The sequence below is a fragment of the Choristoneura fumiferana genome, chromosome 24, assembly GCF_025370935.1.
Source record: "Choristoneura fumiferana chromosome 24, NRCan_CFum_1, whole genome shotgun sequence".
Classification (NCBI taxonomy): domain Eukaryota; kingdom Metazoa; phylum Arthropoda; class Insecta; order Lepidoptera; family Tortricidae; genus Choristoneura; species Choristoneura fumiferana.
This window is the reverse complement of record NC_133495.1, coordinates 2947823-2962160: the sequence shown is the minus strand read 5'-3', so window position 1 is coordinate 2962160 and position 14338 is coordinate 2947823. Positions and strand designations below refer to the sequence as shown.

Genomic DNA, 14338 nt, shown 5'->3' with positions numbered 1-14338 from the left:
AGAAGTATGATAGGAGTTAAACTGAGTGACAGGATAAGAAATAGTGAGATAAGGAAACGTTGTGGTCTGAAAGAAGATGTAGTGTCAAAAATTGAGAAAGGTATGCTGAGATGGTTTGGCCATGTCGAGAGAATGAATGAAGAACGATTGACGAAAAAAGTGTATGAGGCGAGTGTGAATGAAAGTGTTGCAAGGGCTTGCTAGGCGGGCGTTTCAAGACCAAATCAGGGACGTCTTGAAAAAAGGCCAGGTCAAGAGTACCCTAAACCGAAGTGCATAAAGGGAAGGGAAGGGTATGAAGGGAATAATACATTTTTGTGTAATGAGCTGTCAAGTTGCTGCGCCTAATTCTGGACTCGAGTATAACAAAAACTTCTTTGTAATGTCAGTTTTTATGCACCCTCAAATCCGCTCAGTCCTTCAACTGTATTATCTGGTGCAGACACCCCCAAATCATCCACATAGCTGTTCAACTCCATCGTCTGTCCAGGTGCTCAACCGTTCCCTGGAGACGCGCACGAGCGCGGCGAGCACCCCGGCGGCGCCGGCGCAGCCCGAGAGCCTGCTGCCCGTGGCGCTGGTGCCCCAACACGTGATCACCTCCGGCACCGCCAAGGACTGCGTGCGGCTGCGCGGACTGCCCTATGAGGCCCAGGTCAGACCAACACACTCAAACAAAACGTCATATGCTCTAACCAAAATAAGGTAAACGTCCGGTTGCTTGACACGCTAATGCCTAATAGACGACACCATGCTGTCATCTCTATTGCTCTATTGCGGATATTGTTAATGATATAAGATTAAAGATGCCAACTATTGGGACAGTGACGAGCACTCGTGCGTGTACCTTAGTCCAAAAGGTATCAGAAAAATCGTATATCGATTAACAATCAAAATGAAAAATATAATAATATTTACCCAATCCAATACCCAATAGGATAGAGTTGTAAATTAAATTTTTATTTTACAGGTGGACACCATCTTAGCGTTTTTGGACGAGTTCGCGAAAAACATTGTCGTCGCAGGAGTCCATATGGTGTACAATGCTCAGGTAATTTTTATCGTGTTTGAAAAGGACCAGAGTTTTTCTTTCAATTTGGCTGTCTTGATATTTTTTTTACCCAGGAAATAGGGTTGATTCCTGGATAGAAAAAAAATGTTTAATTAAATGTAATATATAAAATTCTCGGGTCAAAAACTTGACCGATTTTGATGAAATTTTTTGTGTATAGTCTGAGAATAGGATGAAGTCTGAGGTATATTTATCGTACTTCTACGCGGACGGAGTCGCGGGCAACAGCTATTAATAAAAAAATTGAGTCATATTATTGTCTTTTACAGGGCCACCCGAGCGGCGAAGCGTTTATCCAGATGGACAGCGAAACCAGCGCCTTCCTCTGCGCGCAGCAGAAGCACCACCGGTTCATGACCTTCGGCAAGAAGCAGCGGTATATAGAGGTGAGACTCTGCTAACAATGCATGTACGTTACATTTTCTTTGGGTTCAAATATCGCTCCGGTCACCTGCTACTGGTAAACGCTTTTCCAAATGATATAAAAAATCCCTAAAGTGGAAATGAGATTATATGGTCCGTTGTGATGACAATCTATGACTAAAGAACACGGAAAAATGGTCGGTTGTGAGTCTGAAAAGGAAAGAAGAAAATTAAAAATTAGGATTTTGTTTAAATTTTTAAAATTTTCTACTACTTGGTCGGATTCCCGGTGGTCTAGCTGGTGTGATACCTCGATGCGGGCTCAAACCCGTCCAGCGATGCGAAAATCTTTTCATTTTAAAACAGTAAGGAAATTAAAGAACAGGATGATTATGTCCATGATCCTGATAAAAAGTACAACAGGCTCAGGATATGTGGATGACTCGTAAATGTTCCGCTACAGGTGTTCCAGTGCTCCGGAGACGACATGAACCTCGTGTTGACGGGCGGCGTGACCCCGGCGACGTCCCCCAAGGTGCTCTCGCCCGGTACGTTGCTCTCCCCCCCGCCCGCGCCCGCGCCGCGCCTGTTGGCCCAGCACATCGCCCACCAGAGTCTGCTCGCGCGCCAACACGAAAACCTCCTCCTCGCCTCCATGCGACCACCCCCCTACTCCGTCCTACCCACTTACCAACTCCGCGCCCCCGCCCCCACCGTGCAAACCCCACAGTACCAACTCCAGCAATTCTTACCCCAACCAGTGGTGCCGATGACTGCCAAACGGACGTACGAACGCGCGTTCACGCAGACCGAAGCGGGCGTGCCGCCCGCTAAGAGACAGTACCTACCTCAACAATTCACCCCTTCCATGTCTCTACCCATGTTTTCGTACGGAACTTCGTCCCCTGTGTTCTCGTACGCTAATACAGCTAGTCCGATGCTATCGTACGCGAACGCTTTGCAAGCAGGAATACCGACGGCATTACCGGCCGGCTATGGTACGGCACTGTCCGCAGCGTTACCACCGACGATGTCCACTCCGTTCCCTGCTACTTTCTCTGTGTTACCGTACCCGTACTACCCTGGCGTTTAACGCGTTAAATACTATACGATTCGACAGATGTCACTAGTAGCTAAGCTTGTCCGGGATTGGTTGTTTTTCGTGGCCTGTGATTGGCTTAAAATTAAAAGGCACATTGAGTGTGCAATTAGCAATTTATTTCCGAAATAGTGCCTTGAGGACTTCCATTAGTAACCAGGTTATTTAAGTACATTGACTAAAATACGTTATTGAAGCGATTCGGTAATTCGATAAACAGGGTAAACAAGCTCAAAGTCTTACAGTGTTGTGTTACGCGTTAATGATATTGTAGCTATATGAATTTATTAAGATTAGCTCTAACGATAACGGTTACTTTAACGGCAGTTTTATTAGCAGCTCGATATATTTCGTTAAGTACTTACTTCAATCAAGTTTTTGTTGAATTTACTGACTTTAATGTTGTTGAACTCTTATCATACGTTTTTAATCTTTAATTATAAGAGAATCAGAGGTTGTTTTATATGACAAGTTAATGTAAGAGTGTGATTAGTTAAATAATTATGTGATTTTTTAACGTTAGACATTCCATGATATAAAGACAAGTCGTTTTTTTGCCAATATTTTTAGAGACTGATCTAAAGTCTGAAAAATCAGCTGATTCCTTTTATATGTACTTATTTTTAGTACTTCGTAAAAATGTTTTGCTTATTGCTTTACTTTGAGTACAACGCACTTATTGTGGCTAGTATACACGTGTTTATATTTTCTATGTTAATAGATGTTTTGATTTTTTTTTGCGTTTACTTATCACGAAAAAGATGAATTTAAATAAATTAAGTTTAGGATTTGAATAAAACGTTTTCAAGCGCGTCATTCGCCTGTTTAAGGCGTGACTTTATTGCAGTTATGGGATAAAATAACGCGAAAACTGCAATTTACTCTTTAGCTATTATTTATTTAATAGGCAGCATTTCTTTCGTATTTAATTGTTACGTCGTCTAGTTTTGTAAGATTTGGCACCATTTCTTTCCTCTCACTATCATATCCTTCAAATTCCTAAACATGCTACCTTTTATAATATTATTGCATTAGTTATCGGCTTAATGTCATCTTCATTTTACCTCACACCACCTAGATTAGCAAAGGTATCAGAGATAAAAAAGATTTGATACGAACTTCCAAAAAATTTCTTTTAATTTTGAAATTCGTGTCAAATCGGGTGACTTGTGTAATGATCTTAGATTTCCTTTAAAAAATAACGTCATTTTGTCTATGGTGTACCATGTCTCGATCACTATAGCTCCTGGGCATTCACTCGGTGGAAAGGCTAATATTTGTTCTGTCATTTCTAAAATGTATTTACTGATAACTGTTCATTGAAACTTTGGTTTAATCATGACTTTAATCAAAATTCCAATGAGCTATTAGACATGCAATTGTTTAATCAAGGCGAATATGTAACTTGTAACATGGTGTATCCGTACTGGTCGTGCTTTGGAAAATGAGCATGTTCTGTGGTAAAGCGGTAAGTGCACTTATTTATTATCTACGTTTTGAGGACATTCTGATCGTGTACAAGAATTTACGGATCGCAAATCACTTATTCGGCTTATTGATGTTTTGCCGTTGTCATTTTAAAGTGGACTACTTCTATAATTTACAGTGGTACGTGCAAGGAAGCATAGCATTTTTTTACATAAGTAACAACTAAGAAATGGTCGACTTGTCTTTGGCGGCTAACTACCTCTAAATTTAAAAGCTTGGGTATTAGAACAAGCATAATGAGGGCTATCGTTTTTTGTCTCACTAGATGGCGCACTGTTGCGTGAGGTTTTTAAGTATGGCTTTCAAAGTCTGTTATTACGGGCGTGAAAACAAAGTTTAGATTAAAATCATATTTAATACACCTTAAAATCGTACCATAAAAATATCGAGCATGCCACAGTGTTGCATAGTTCCCGTTTTGTTCGGAAAAAAGGAAGGACAAAGGTTTCCGAAAGACAAAACTGTCTCAAAACACAGACATTAATTGCCCCGGAACGCATATTTGCCATAATTAATTTCAGGTATTGCAAAATATTCACAAAATTATTCAAATTATAAATAAACCCGCGTAGCTCACCCAAAAACTATGAGATTTGACATTTCGAAGACCTCACGCTACACTAGCGCCTCTAGTGGCGAATTCATACGCGATAGCTCTCATTATCATGACAATTCATCAAGTCAAAACAAAAGATGGTAGGCACAGTTACACAATATTCGCTTAAACATATTTTACCGGAATTCCGATCGGTAGTCGGTTCAGCCAATTTCTAGGCGCTGTGCTTGTGCATGTGAAATATCTGTCTATTTAATCTAATGATACAGATATCAAGTTACCAATCGTTTACAGACTCACAGGTTTATTATTCAGCACCGTTCGAGTTAGTTTTACATCTCACTCTTAAAATGTAACCCATTTGGACGATGTTGAATGCCGAGGGCAATTATTATTTCCATTTTTAATTGATAAGAAGATGCAGGGTTAATTTACACCGAGACGCGACGCGACGGGACGCTGTAAGTAAGTACCTACTCGTTGGCGTATGTCTTCAATGCAACACTCGGTGCCGCGGCGCGCCGTGTCTTGGTGTAAATTTACCCTTAGGTATCTTCTTATGGTTTTATGATAGTAAATGACATCTCCAAAACATCGATTTGGCTCTAATTCCAATTTGCGATATTCTGAGTAAACTTCGGCAAGGATTTTTGAACCGAAGGTTGGCATGGGCTTTAGTTGACGGTTGCATGGCTCGACCTCTGGCTTTTTAAGTTTAATAATACTTTACATACATTTTCCACAGCACGCCGCGACCGGATACAAGTGTATGAAACCTGTTATCCTATGAATTGTACACGGTTAAAGCTTCTAATTTGGCTTCATGGTTTACCTGCAAAGCTTATCAGAATATGGTTTTTCAATACGAACTGTATAGTCACCTACAATCCTTGCTGACCATTCATTCATGCTTTGTAATTTTAATTGAGTAGATTTCTGGATAAAATAATACTATATTTTATTCTATTTAGTCCCTCAGTTAGATTAATAATATAAAATATTGACACGTATTTTTTCTTTTGTCAATCAAACAAAAAATGTAAAAAATAAAGCGCCAAAAGTTCGTAGGTGTGACGTCTCACGAAATTGAAGACTGGTAACACTTGGCCCAATATCGTCTGCATCGGAGTCCGAAACTTGAAGTTCAAATCGTACCATCCCTCACTCTTCTTTTAATACCATAATCGAGAGCGGGACGGTGCGATACGAAGTTCCAATAACTTGGAAATACAAGACATAGTCTGATGTCGGACGGAGGCCAAGACCTATTTCTGGTTTTTTGGTAGTAATAGTCACGAATGGTTAGTTAGCGTGTTAGCGACTCTACGGTTCGTCTGCCCAAATGATTAGTGTGCGTGGCCGCCACAAAAATATAGTCGTCTCGTTCCGACGCAGTATCTCTGAGGCGGCGGAATGAAATAGTTATATTCTTTTGGTGACCCACGCAAACTGTTTTATATTCTGGGCGAATATTTAGTCACATTTTATACGCATAAACATTTGTGGATATGCGTTCTTATATGTATGAGTCTTAATGTTTGTATACAAAGGGACACCATGATGCCATATGTGTATAAGGGGTATTCGGGCGTCCTCCAGTCATAAGAGCAAAATACTCACAGCTTTTTTTCTTCCGCTAGTGTCTGAAGCCTTCTATACGCTTTTACTATGAAATTTCACTTTTCAATGTGTTTCAACGATTTTTTGCAAGTGCTTTTGGTCATGGATTATCAACTTATCACGTACAATAAACTAGTTCTTTTTTATAACGTTATTTAACGGTTAACTGTTTCAAATAACAGTTATCTAAATAACATGAATTAGTAAGTGGGTTTAAAAATCAATCATGTGATGATTATGATTTAACATGTAGTTATTGTACAAAAAGTTGTTGAAATATTATTTTGTTTCCGTACTTGACTGGGGGAAGTGGTGTGAGGTATAGGTAGGTCGTGAAACCCATCAGAAATATTTAACGGTTCAAATAGAAGCTTAATTTCAGTTGTCAGTTACCAGCCAGTGTCAGTAGTAGTGGTGTTATGGTACTTTGTTTCATGGACTGCAAAATATTTATAACTCGACCAGACGGAAATTTAGCTTTTATTTATCTTTTATACCTATACATTTTTAAACATCAATAGTACTAAGGCGTTCCGTGTATTTTTATTCACCTTGTTAGCATCGCATTGATTTTATTATAATTATTATAGTTGGCTAATTATAGTTTATTGCGTATTTTAAAATAAAACGATAATCTTCGTGACAATGCAAGTTTCTCTGGTTGGTTGGTTGTGCTGTTTGTTCCTTCATAGGCTTTTTGTCCAGAGCTGGTACTTGTGAAGGGGAGGGACTAACATGTCGTCCTGGTCCTCGAGTTAACGTCTCTTATATGTTTTACTAACATGTCTATTTATTCATTGCCATATACTCATCATCTATTTGTTAAATACATCGCTCATCCGAGAATTTTTTTTTTCAGGTTTGTAAAATAAGTTACTTTGTCAAAATGTTGCAAAACACAAGCAGTATTTAGTTTCCGATCGCACTTAGTGCATAGCACGCCTGTCACACATGTACAATGAATCACACACTTTAAGTGAAAATTCAAAATTGCCGCACAATTTTCAATATTTTTTTATTTCTATTTTTGTTACTGACTACAGATAAATTTAACGCCCCTTCACAAGATACCTAACAGTAACTTAAATAGCACAATCATCCTATCCCGCCCCTAACATAGCTTTAATTAACTGTATTTTCGTCTCGATTCGACTGCTAGAGAGTTAACTGACAGAGCTCTCTGATTGGTCAGCCAATTGAGCTCATAGGCAATCGACCAATCACAGAACACTCCAATAGTTACCCGTAGAAAATGCCTTTATAAAATATACGTAACATTAACTTGGTTCGTAATGGTTTGGTCTGGAATTTTCAAGGATCACGCAGACTGACATATGCATATTTATGTGTTAAAAATATTTCCTAGTTAGAGCAACGGCTAAAGGCTCCAGGGCAAGGTTCTTTCACAAAAAAGCACAGGTTTTCATAAATATAATACGTACATTTTAAGCCAGCACAGACTGTGGCCCAGAATACTCCGGTGTCTGAATAACAGTGTTGATACTGTGTCGCAGTCTATGCCAGCTTTTACATTATGTTCTGCTTCCAAATGCATGTACAGGTGACAGAAATGGAACAATCTTGTATAACAGGGATCTACCGCTTAGTGTGTCGTAGAAGAAATGTTTTTGTGCTTAATATAGTGGATATAAGACCGGGTTGGTTAAGCGCCCTCTAGTGGCCGGGTGAATGTTTAGCCAACTTCAGCGGATCGGAGAAGTAAGTATTGTTCATTAGTTGAGGGCTCACGTGAATAAGTTTTCTTCTTATTGTTGATTACTGCATTCAACTACAACCTCAGCTTAATTACTTTGCTTTTCTACTTGCTAACGGAACTATGCTTTAGAAATCTTAACGAAAACATAACGAGGAGGATAGTCAATCTCGACACCTCTTGGAGTCTTATTTGGTATAATATTTTGCTACAATTTAGCGATCTCATTTAAACACTCATTGGCTATTCCATTCGAAAGCAAAATACGACTTGCAATAAAAAACATATATTTGCACGCTTCTCTGGTTAATCTGAGGTCGTAGTGACTAGGGTACTAGGCAAGCATAAGTTTGGTAAAGTCCGCAGCTTGGTGGTTGCCGCGGCGTCGTGTGTAACAGATAATGGTGTAAGTTGCGCACTGCTTTGGTGGACTGTTAATGCGTACTGAGACCCTGGTGAGTGTTCATATTGTTTTTTAATACACACATTATTGTGTATGTCTATTTGTATCGTTACTTACGCGACGTTTATAAATGTTTAACTGAGATGTTTCTAGAAATCACTGATTCAGTTTGAATGAAGTGTGAGTTGCAGCAAGTTATTATAACGATAACCAATAACAATTAACCAGTCGTTAAATTTTACTTAACTGGTGACTTAACGATTGGTTTAATATTGGCTATAGTTATAGAGCCTTGGTGCAGCACACGCTAAGAGTTTACATAAACATTGTTTACATTCACTTTGTTCGCTTGTGACTATTATAATAATATTTTCTAGCACAAATTGTCACTAAAGTACTTAAATTGCAATTATGTTTGTATAACTTAACATCACCATGTTATTTATCTAGAAACTCTCAGCTAATCATTTAAAATTTCACAACACAAGGTATTTACATATATATTCATATGGGTTCTGTGAGCACCTAAGGAAATAAATGGGCGGGTCCTAGCGGGATATAGCATTTGGCATATATATCTACTAAAATATTAACATGAAAACTGAAACTCCAAGACATAAAAAGTAAAACTTCTAGTAGATTGTGTGACTAACAAACATACTGCATGATGTTATGTGACGTTTATTCATTACAATGGCATTGTATTACACTGTGGCAATAAAAAAAGATAAAATTGTCAAACAGTCTTCAGTAAACTAAAATAATATACGTACAGAAATACACACCACACGTCGTGATATCAACTTTTAAAGCATAAGTAACTTGTCACAACTACCTACCCGTATTTCTTATTTTTATATAAAATCCATTTAGTCTGTATAAAATTTCTAAATTAACTTTAGGTATACCTACTCATTTCTTACAAGATACCTTTAATCGATTTTGAAATCAAGAGATACAGAAGGTTAAATAAAAGGAAGCTTTTCATCACTTACTAGGTAATGCACTCTGAAACACTCCAGTATCATCTAATTACCGAACGACAAAAACAACTTGTGTGTGTTTGATAGCACCCCTATATTTCTTATTATATTATAAATATTTTGCTGAGTAGAAATAGCAGCTATCATGCCGATAAAAGTGATAAATGTTGTACAAAAGTATTGCCAATTTTGACGCAACTATTGAAATGGTGTACTGACTATTGTGTCCCGGTGCAGGTCCTCTCACGTACTACTATCCAGCGATGGGGCCGACGCTGCCGCCGCCGCTGGTCTACTGGGGCTATCCCACTCCCCCCGTGTCCCCTGCGCACTATTACCACCCCCCGCACCATCCGCAAACTATGGTAAGTTAATGATCATTTACAATTAGGCATGATTGTGGTCGTGTGTGGTGGAAAATTAGTTAAATTCAACTTGCACGGTTTCACCTTAACAAACAAGGTGAATTTAAAAAAAGAAGGAAAAGTAGGAGGAAGAAGGATTCTACTGAAAATCTTTTCACTTTGTGCGTAGCTTTTGGCAGTTGAAATACCTACAGATTCTTCCGCCTTGCTCTGGGATTTATCATGTTATTTCAGATCTTTTTATATCCTTTATTAATTATTAACGTACAAAAGCGCCTACAGACAGATACCAAATTAAAGTAGGAATTATTTGAGCTGTCCCGATCTCGTTAAGAGTCAACCTTTCGAAATAAGCCATTGTATTCTATTATATCCTCAAGTGCATAATCCTCAGTTTAAAATGAAATGAAATATAAGATAAAATATATTGCAATACAACTTTATTATTTAGTTAATTTTAAATAAAACTTTGTTGGCAGATAATGTTTTTCAAAATTGAATGCGTCGTAGACAAGCAGCCTCATGGAAAAGTTTTATCTGCGAACGTGTATTTATTTTAAAATGCACTTTCTGCTCTACACAATAAAGTCGTTATTTCAATGAACTGTTTTATTTTATATTTCCGTTCATTTTAAACTGAGTATCATGCGATTGAGGGCACAATTTATAGAATACAATGGCTTTGTTCGAAAGGTTTGCTGTTAACAAGATCGGGACACTTCAAATAATTCTACTAGTTATAGTTAACGTTAAAATAACAATATATCAGGCATTTTAACCAGTTAAACAGCTGAAGATAACGTTATTATTTATAATTTTCAGATGCCAGATGTAGTGTCTGTCGGTGGAGGATCCCCCCTGCCCATCCCTCCCCCAGCGGCGTGTCCAGAGTGGCCAATTTTCATGGTCAACTAACGAACCAACTTATATCTATCGCCGCTGTCGTCATCCAAATCTTAAAGACCGTATCACAAAACATTAATATATATTATCATTTTTAAAATATTTGATAATTTCGGATTTAAATCACAAATTATAATATATATTTCTACATTTTAGTAGTTTTAAATACAATATGACAGCACGAGAGAAATCTTTTATCGAGTTGTGTAAAAGGCTTAGAGAATTAAACCAAACGGAGGCGACTTACCTACGCACTAATTTCTACCCGAATCAAGTTATCTCTTCTCATAGGGAGTACTCGTAGGTAGCGTAAACAAACAAAATATCGACACTGATGGAATTCTCGGTTGTGGATCGGGTACCACGGCTGATACTTGTTATTTTTACAGATGAGTATTCTTGTTTTTGAACTGTCTAGTTGGCTTCATTCTCTAAGATAGAAGGTGATTGTTGTATTTTGTACTTTATACAACAGAAAGTAACATCACTTGCCATGAAAGCAAATGTCAAGATAATTGATTTGAATGGCTCAAACTAAATAGTGATATTTAAAAGATAATTATCTTCATTATTATATTCATTAGAAATATTATTTATAGATATGCTATAAGTATGTTATGTTTCTTGCACAAATTTCGAATTTTCAATGTTATTGCCAAAAATGTCTATCTGTTGTTATTTGTAGGTGATAATTTACTGATGCCTAATATAGAGACAAGTTTATTTTACAATTATGAAAACATATTCTACGGTTCTTTAGTTACTAATTTATTGTTTCGAAAACTGTACACAACAAGCAAATATCCTTTATGTCATATACAGTCGACTCTCGTTAATTCAAACCTGCGATAATTCGAACGTCTCTATAATTCGAAGTTGTCACGAGTTCTCTAAAACATCTCTTCATATGGTTTAAGTTTAAACCATTTGATAATTTGTAAACCTTCATAATTCGTAATATTTTAAAAGCACCTCGAGAGTCGACTGTACCCAGTTTTCAATTGGGTACATTTTTTGTTTACTACACTTCTAGTTTGAAAGTCTCCGTACAAATCACAAGTCCCTTTTAATACATAGGTCTCAACTATAAGCACACGAAAATTGAAGGAGGACCCCAAAAGTTTCTTTTACAAACCTAAAATAATTTTGTCAGTGTAACGTTAGCACACCCGCATTTCTTACTATATTTTTTCCTAAATAAATAACACAACGAATTAAAATACAGTGATATAAATGGTGCTGTTTGTTAATTATTTTGTTAGAAAATAAACCAAATAAATATGTTATCGTATCTATTACATACTAGACTTGTAGACTAAGAAAAAGCTCAATTAGACATAGAAAAGATGATAGTGAATTTAGTTGCTGCAGCGTTAAAAATAAGCCATACGTTTAAGATTTAATCACCTGAGCATTTGCTCATTCTTAACTAAATAGAAATAGTGTCACATAATATACTTGTCACACTTTGCCACATATTAGGATGTGTTACTAGTAATATTGACGGAGTGTCAATTAGTTTTTTATGTATGTATAAGCGAATAATTGCTCACTAGGCGTTACTGCACTTGAATTCTCAAACGCTGTTTCGAATTCTAACAACTAGCACGACTTGCAGTGAGTCTTGCCAGAATACCTATCCTATGAATCTGCCTTTTTTAGTAGTAAAAATAACGATAATCCTTTTGATGCGCCAGGCTGTGCGTAGCCTTAAACTGTTCGCTAAATCCCGGCGTGTAAAGTGCTGGACACTTATACACTGCCTTATTGTTGCGATTTTCGCAATTAAGGATTGAACTTGGGCTCGATTTTAGTATCTCTATACATATTAATAACGATATATACAATAACACAGATATTAAAAAAAGGAACAGAATGCCTCTTGGTTTATTAATAGTAGCCTTTTGTATTTACATATATTTTTCTAAGCAAGCCTCGCCCTTTAGCTAATACAGGACATATCATCAAAATCTGATAAAAATATTCCTTCATCATCATTTAGATTAATTAAATAAGTTTAATTTATAAGCATAATAACATAGATATTATACATAGAGACAACAAAATCTTTAAGTGTCTTCCAGTTGTGTAAATTAGTATTGTATATTAAGTGCGCCACAAACTATATAGATAACATCCGAAGTTGATCGACGATGAATGATTGAATGCAATCATCGATATTTTACATAGTAAAATTATCGCTTTTAGGTTTCGTTAAATACTTAACCTCAAAAAACGTTATTAGACGATGGTATGCTATAAACATTTCTAAAATATTATGTAAGCAAAAAATGTATACTTATTTAATTTGTTACTATTTTATCTACTTATTGTTCGGTCAGTTGTTGTTAATAAGTTTTTTTAAACCATGACGTGTGTATCATGACCGCAATTGTTTTTTAAATATTACTTTACTATAATTTTAAAAATAATATATTTGTCCCCACATCGACTTCAATATGAAATCTACTTTTATACAAGTTGAAAGAATTTGTCTGTAATGTTGATGTTTAATTAGTTCGAGAAAGCATCTTGAAAAATTGTGTAAGTTGATATTATGTTGGTTGCTATTTATTGCACTTTAGACTAAAGATTTGTTATGTTTATAAACGCGGACCTAAATTCGAGATGGGTGCAGTCTCACTAAACCCCTTCAACAAGAATTTATTTATATTATATTACGCTAATAACATTGCAGTTTATCTGTGTTACCTATTATTTTATTGAGATCTGACAGATTTTTTATATAAAATATTTTCAGACTTAATCTTTACAAAATTATTTTAATCTATTTACGTTTTATGTTAATTGTAATAATTATTATAATTTTGTTACTTTTTTATAGAAAGAATCGCTTTTAGAACTTTCATATTGCTTCGAAGCGATTTCATTAAAATTGTTACCTACTTTCTGTTGATTTATATAAATCTGTTGATATCATAGATTAGTTTTAATATAGTTTTAGTCAAAGTAGAATGTGCAATGTTAGAAATTAGACATGTCTCGATGTTTAATGCCAAAAGCTTTTTGGTTTCATATCATACAAAGTAGTGAATTGTTCAGATTAATAAAGATAGATCCATCATGAGCCGGTTTTTTATATTTCTCACTACAAACCACTCGTATTTCAGTTGCAATAAGCGCCTTACTAACATAAGTAATAAAAAAGATTTTAATAATAAATGAAACAACAGAGTACATAATTTATCTTTAATTGTTACGTCACCACACTTAGTATGACACATACAGATAAGTAGACGTAGATCTTAAATTACATATAAATCTAACAAATTACTGCGAACAACTGGAAAGACTATCAAGATACAATGACTGTCTGCTACGCCCACGCGTAATGTCACCACGAATATAGATAACATGAGACGCCGATATTCAGTTATCTCCATTTTATTGTCGGGCCAAGGTTATTAAAATATGTATAAGTACGTGACTTTATTGATTTAACATTAAGGTCGTGACATATTTTTGTTACTTTGTCGTTGACTGTACATAGGTTGTATTTCTATCCTAGCTGTTGCTGTTGTAAAGAGCTAGCAATTAACACTTCAATAGTACTCATACTCGTAACCTCACGCGTCGGCGTTGCATTCTACGCGAAACGATACCGATTTACAACAGATGCAATTCGATGATTACGATAAATTTATGTACACTACTACTTTATTACAAAAATATTTCACTTCTGTACGACTCAAGCAATGATTTATTGGTTAAGTTTAGCACAAGTGTTGATTTATATAATAACACCGATTTA

At 36.2% G+C, this 14338-nt stretch overlaps 1 protein-coding gene across 2 annotated transcripts in view; it reads left to right on the top strand.

Moving 5' to 3' along the window:
* The window catches only part of fus (epithelial splicing regulatory protein fusilli), a 122413-nt gene extending 108759 nt beyond the window's left edge, over positions 1-13654 (top strand). The window contains exons 8-13 of one of the 2 annotated variants that reach the window (XM_074106702.1): positions 491-655; positions 971-1051; positions 1342-1458; positions 1899-1983; positions 9536-9663; positions 10486-13654. In XM_074106702.1, the coding sequence (XP_073962803.1) occupies positions 491-655; positions 971-1051; positions 1342-1458; positions 1899-1983; positions 9536-9663; positions 10486-10578 (669 nt within the window). In that variant the 3' untranslated portion in view covers positions 10579-13654. Of the gene's footprint in view, positions 1-490; positions 656-970; positions 1052-1341; positions 1459-1898; positions 6845-9535; positions 9664-10485 lie in introns of those variants that run through there. The other variant, XM_074106703.1, reaches the window with a different exon arrangement.
* The last annotated feature ends 684 nt before the right edge of the window (positions 13655-14338 follow it).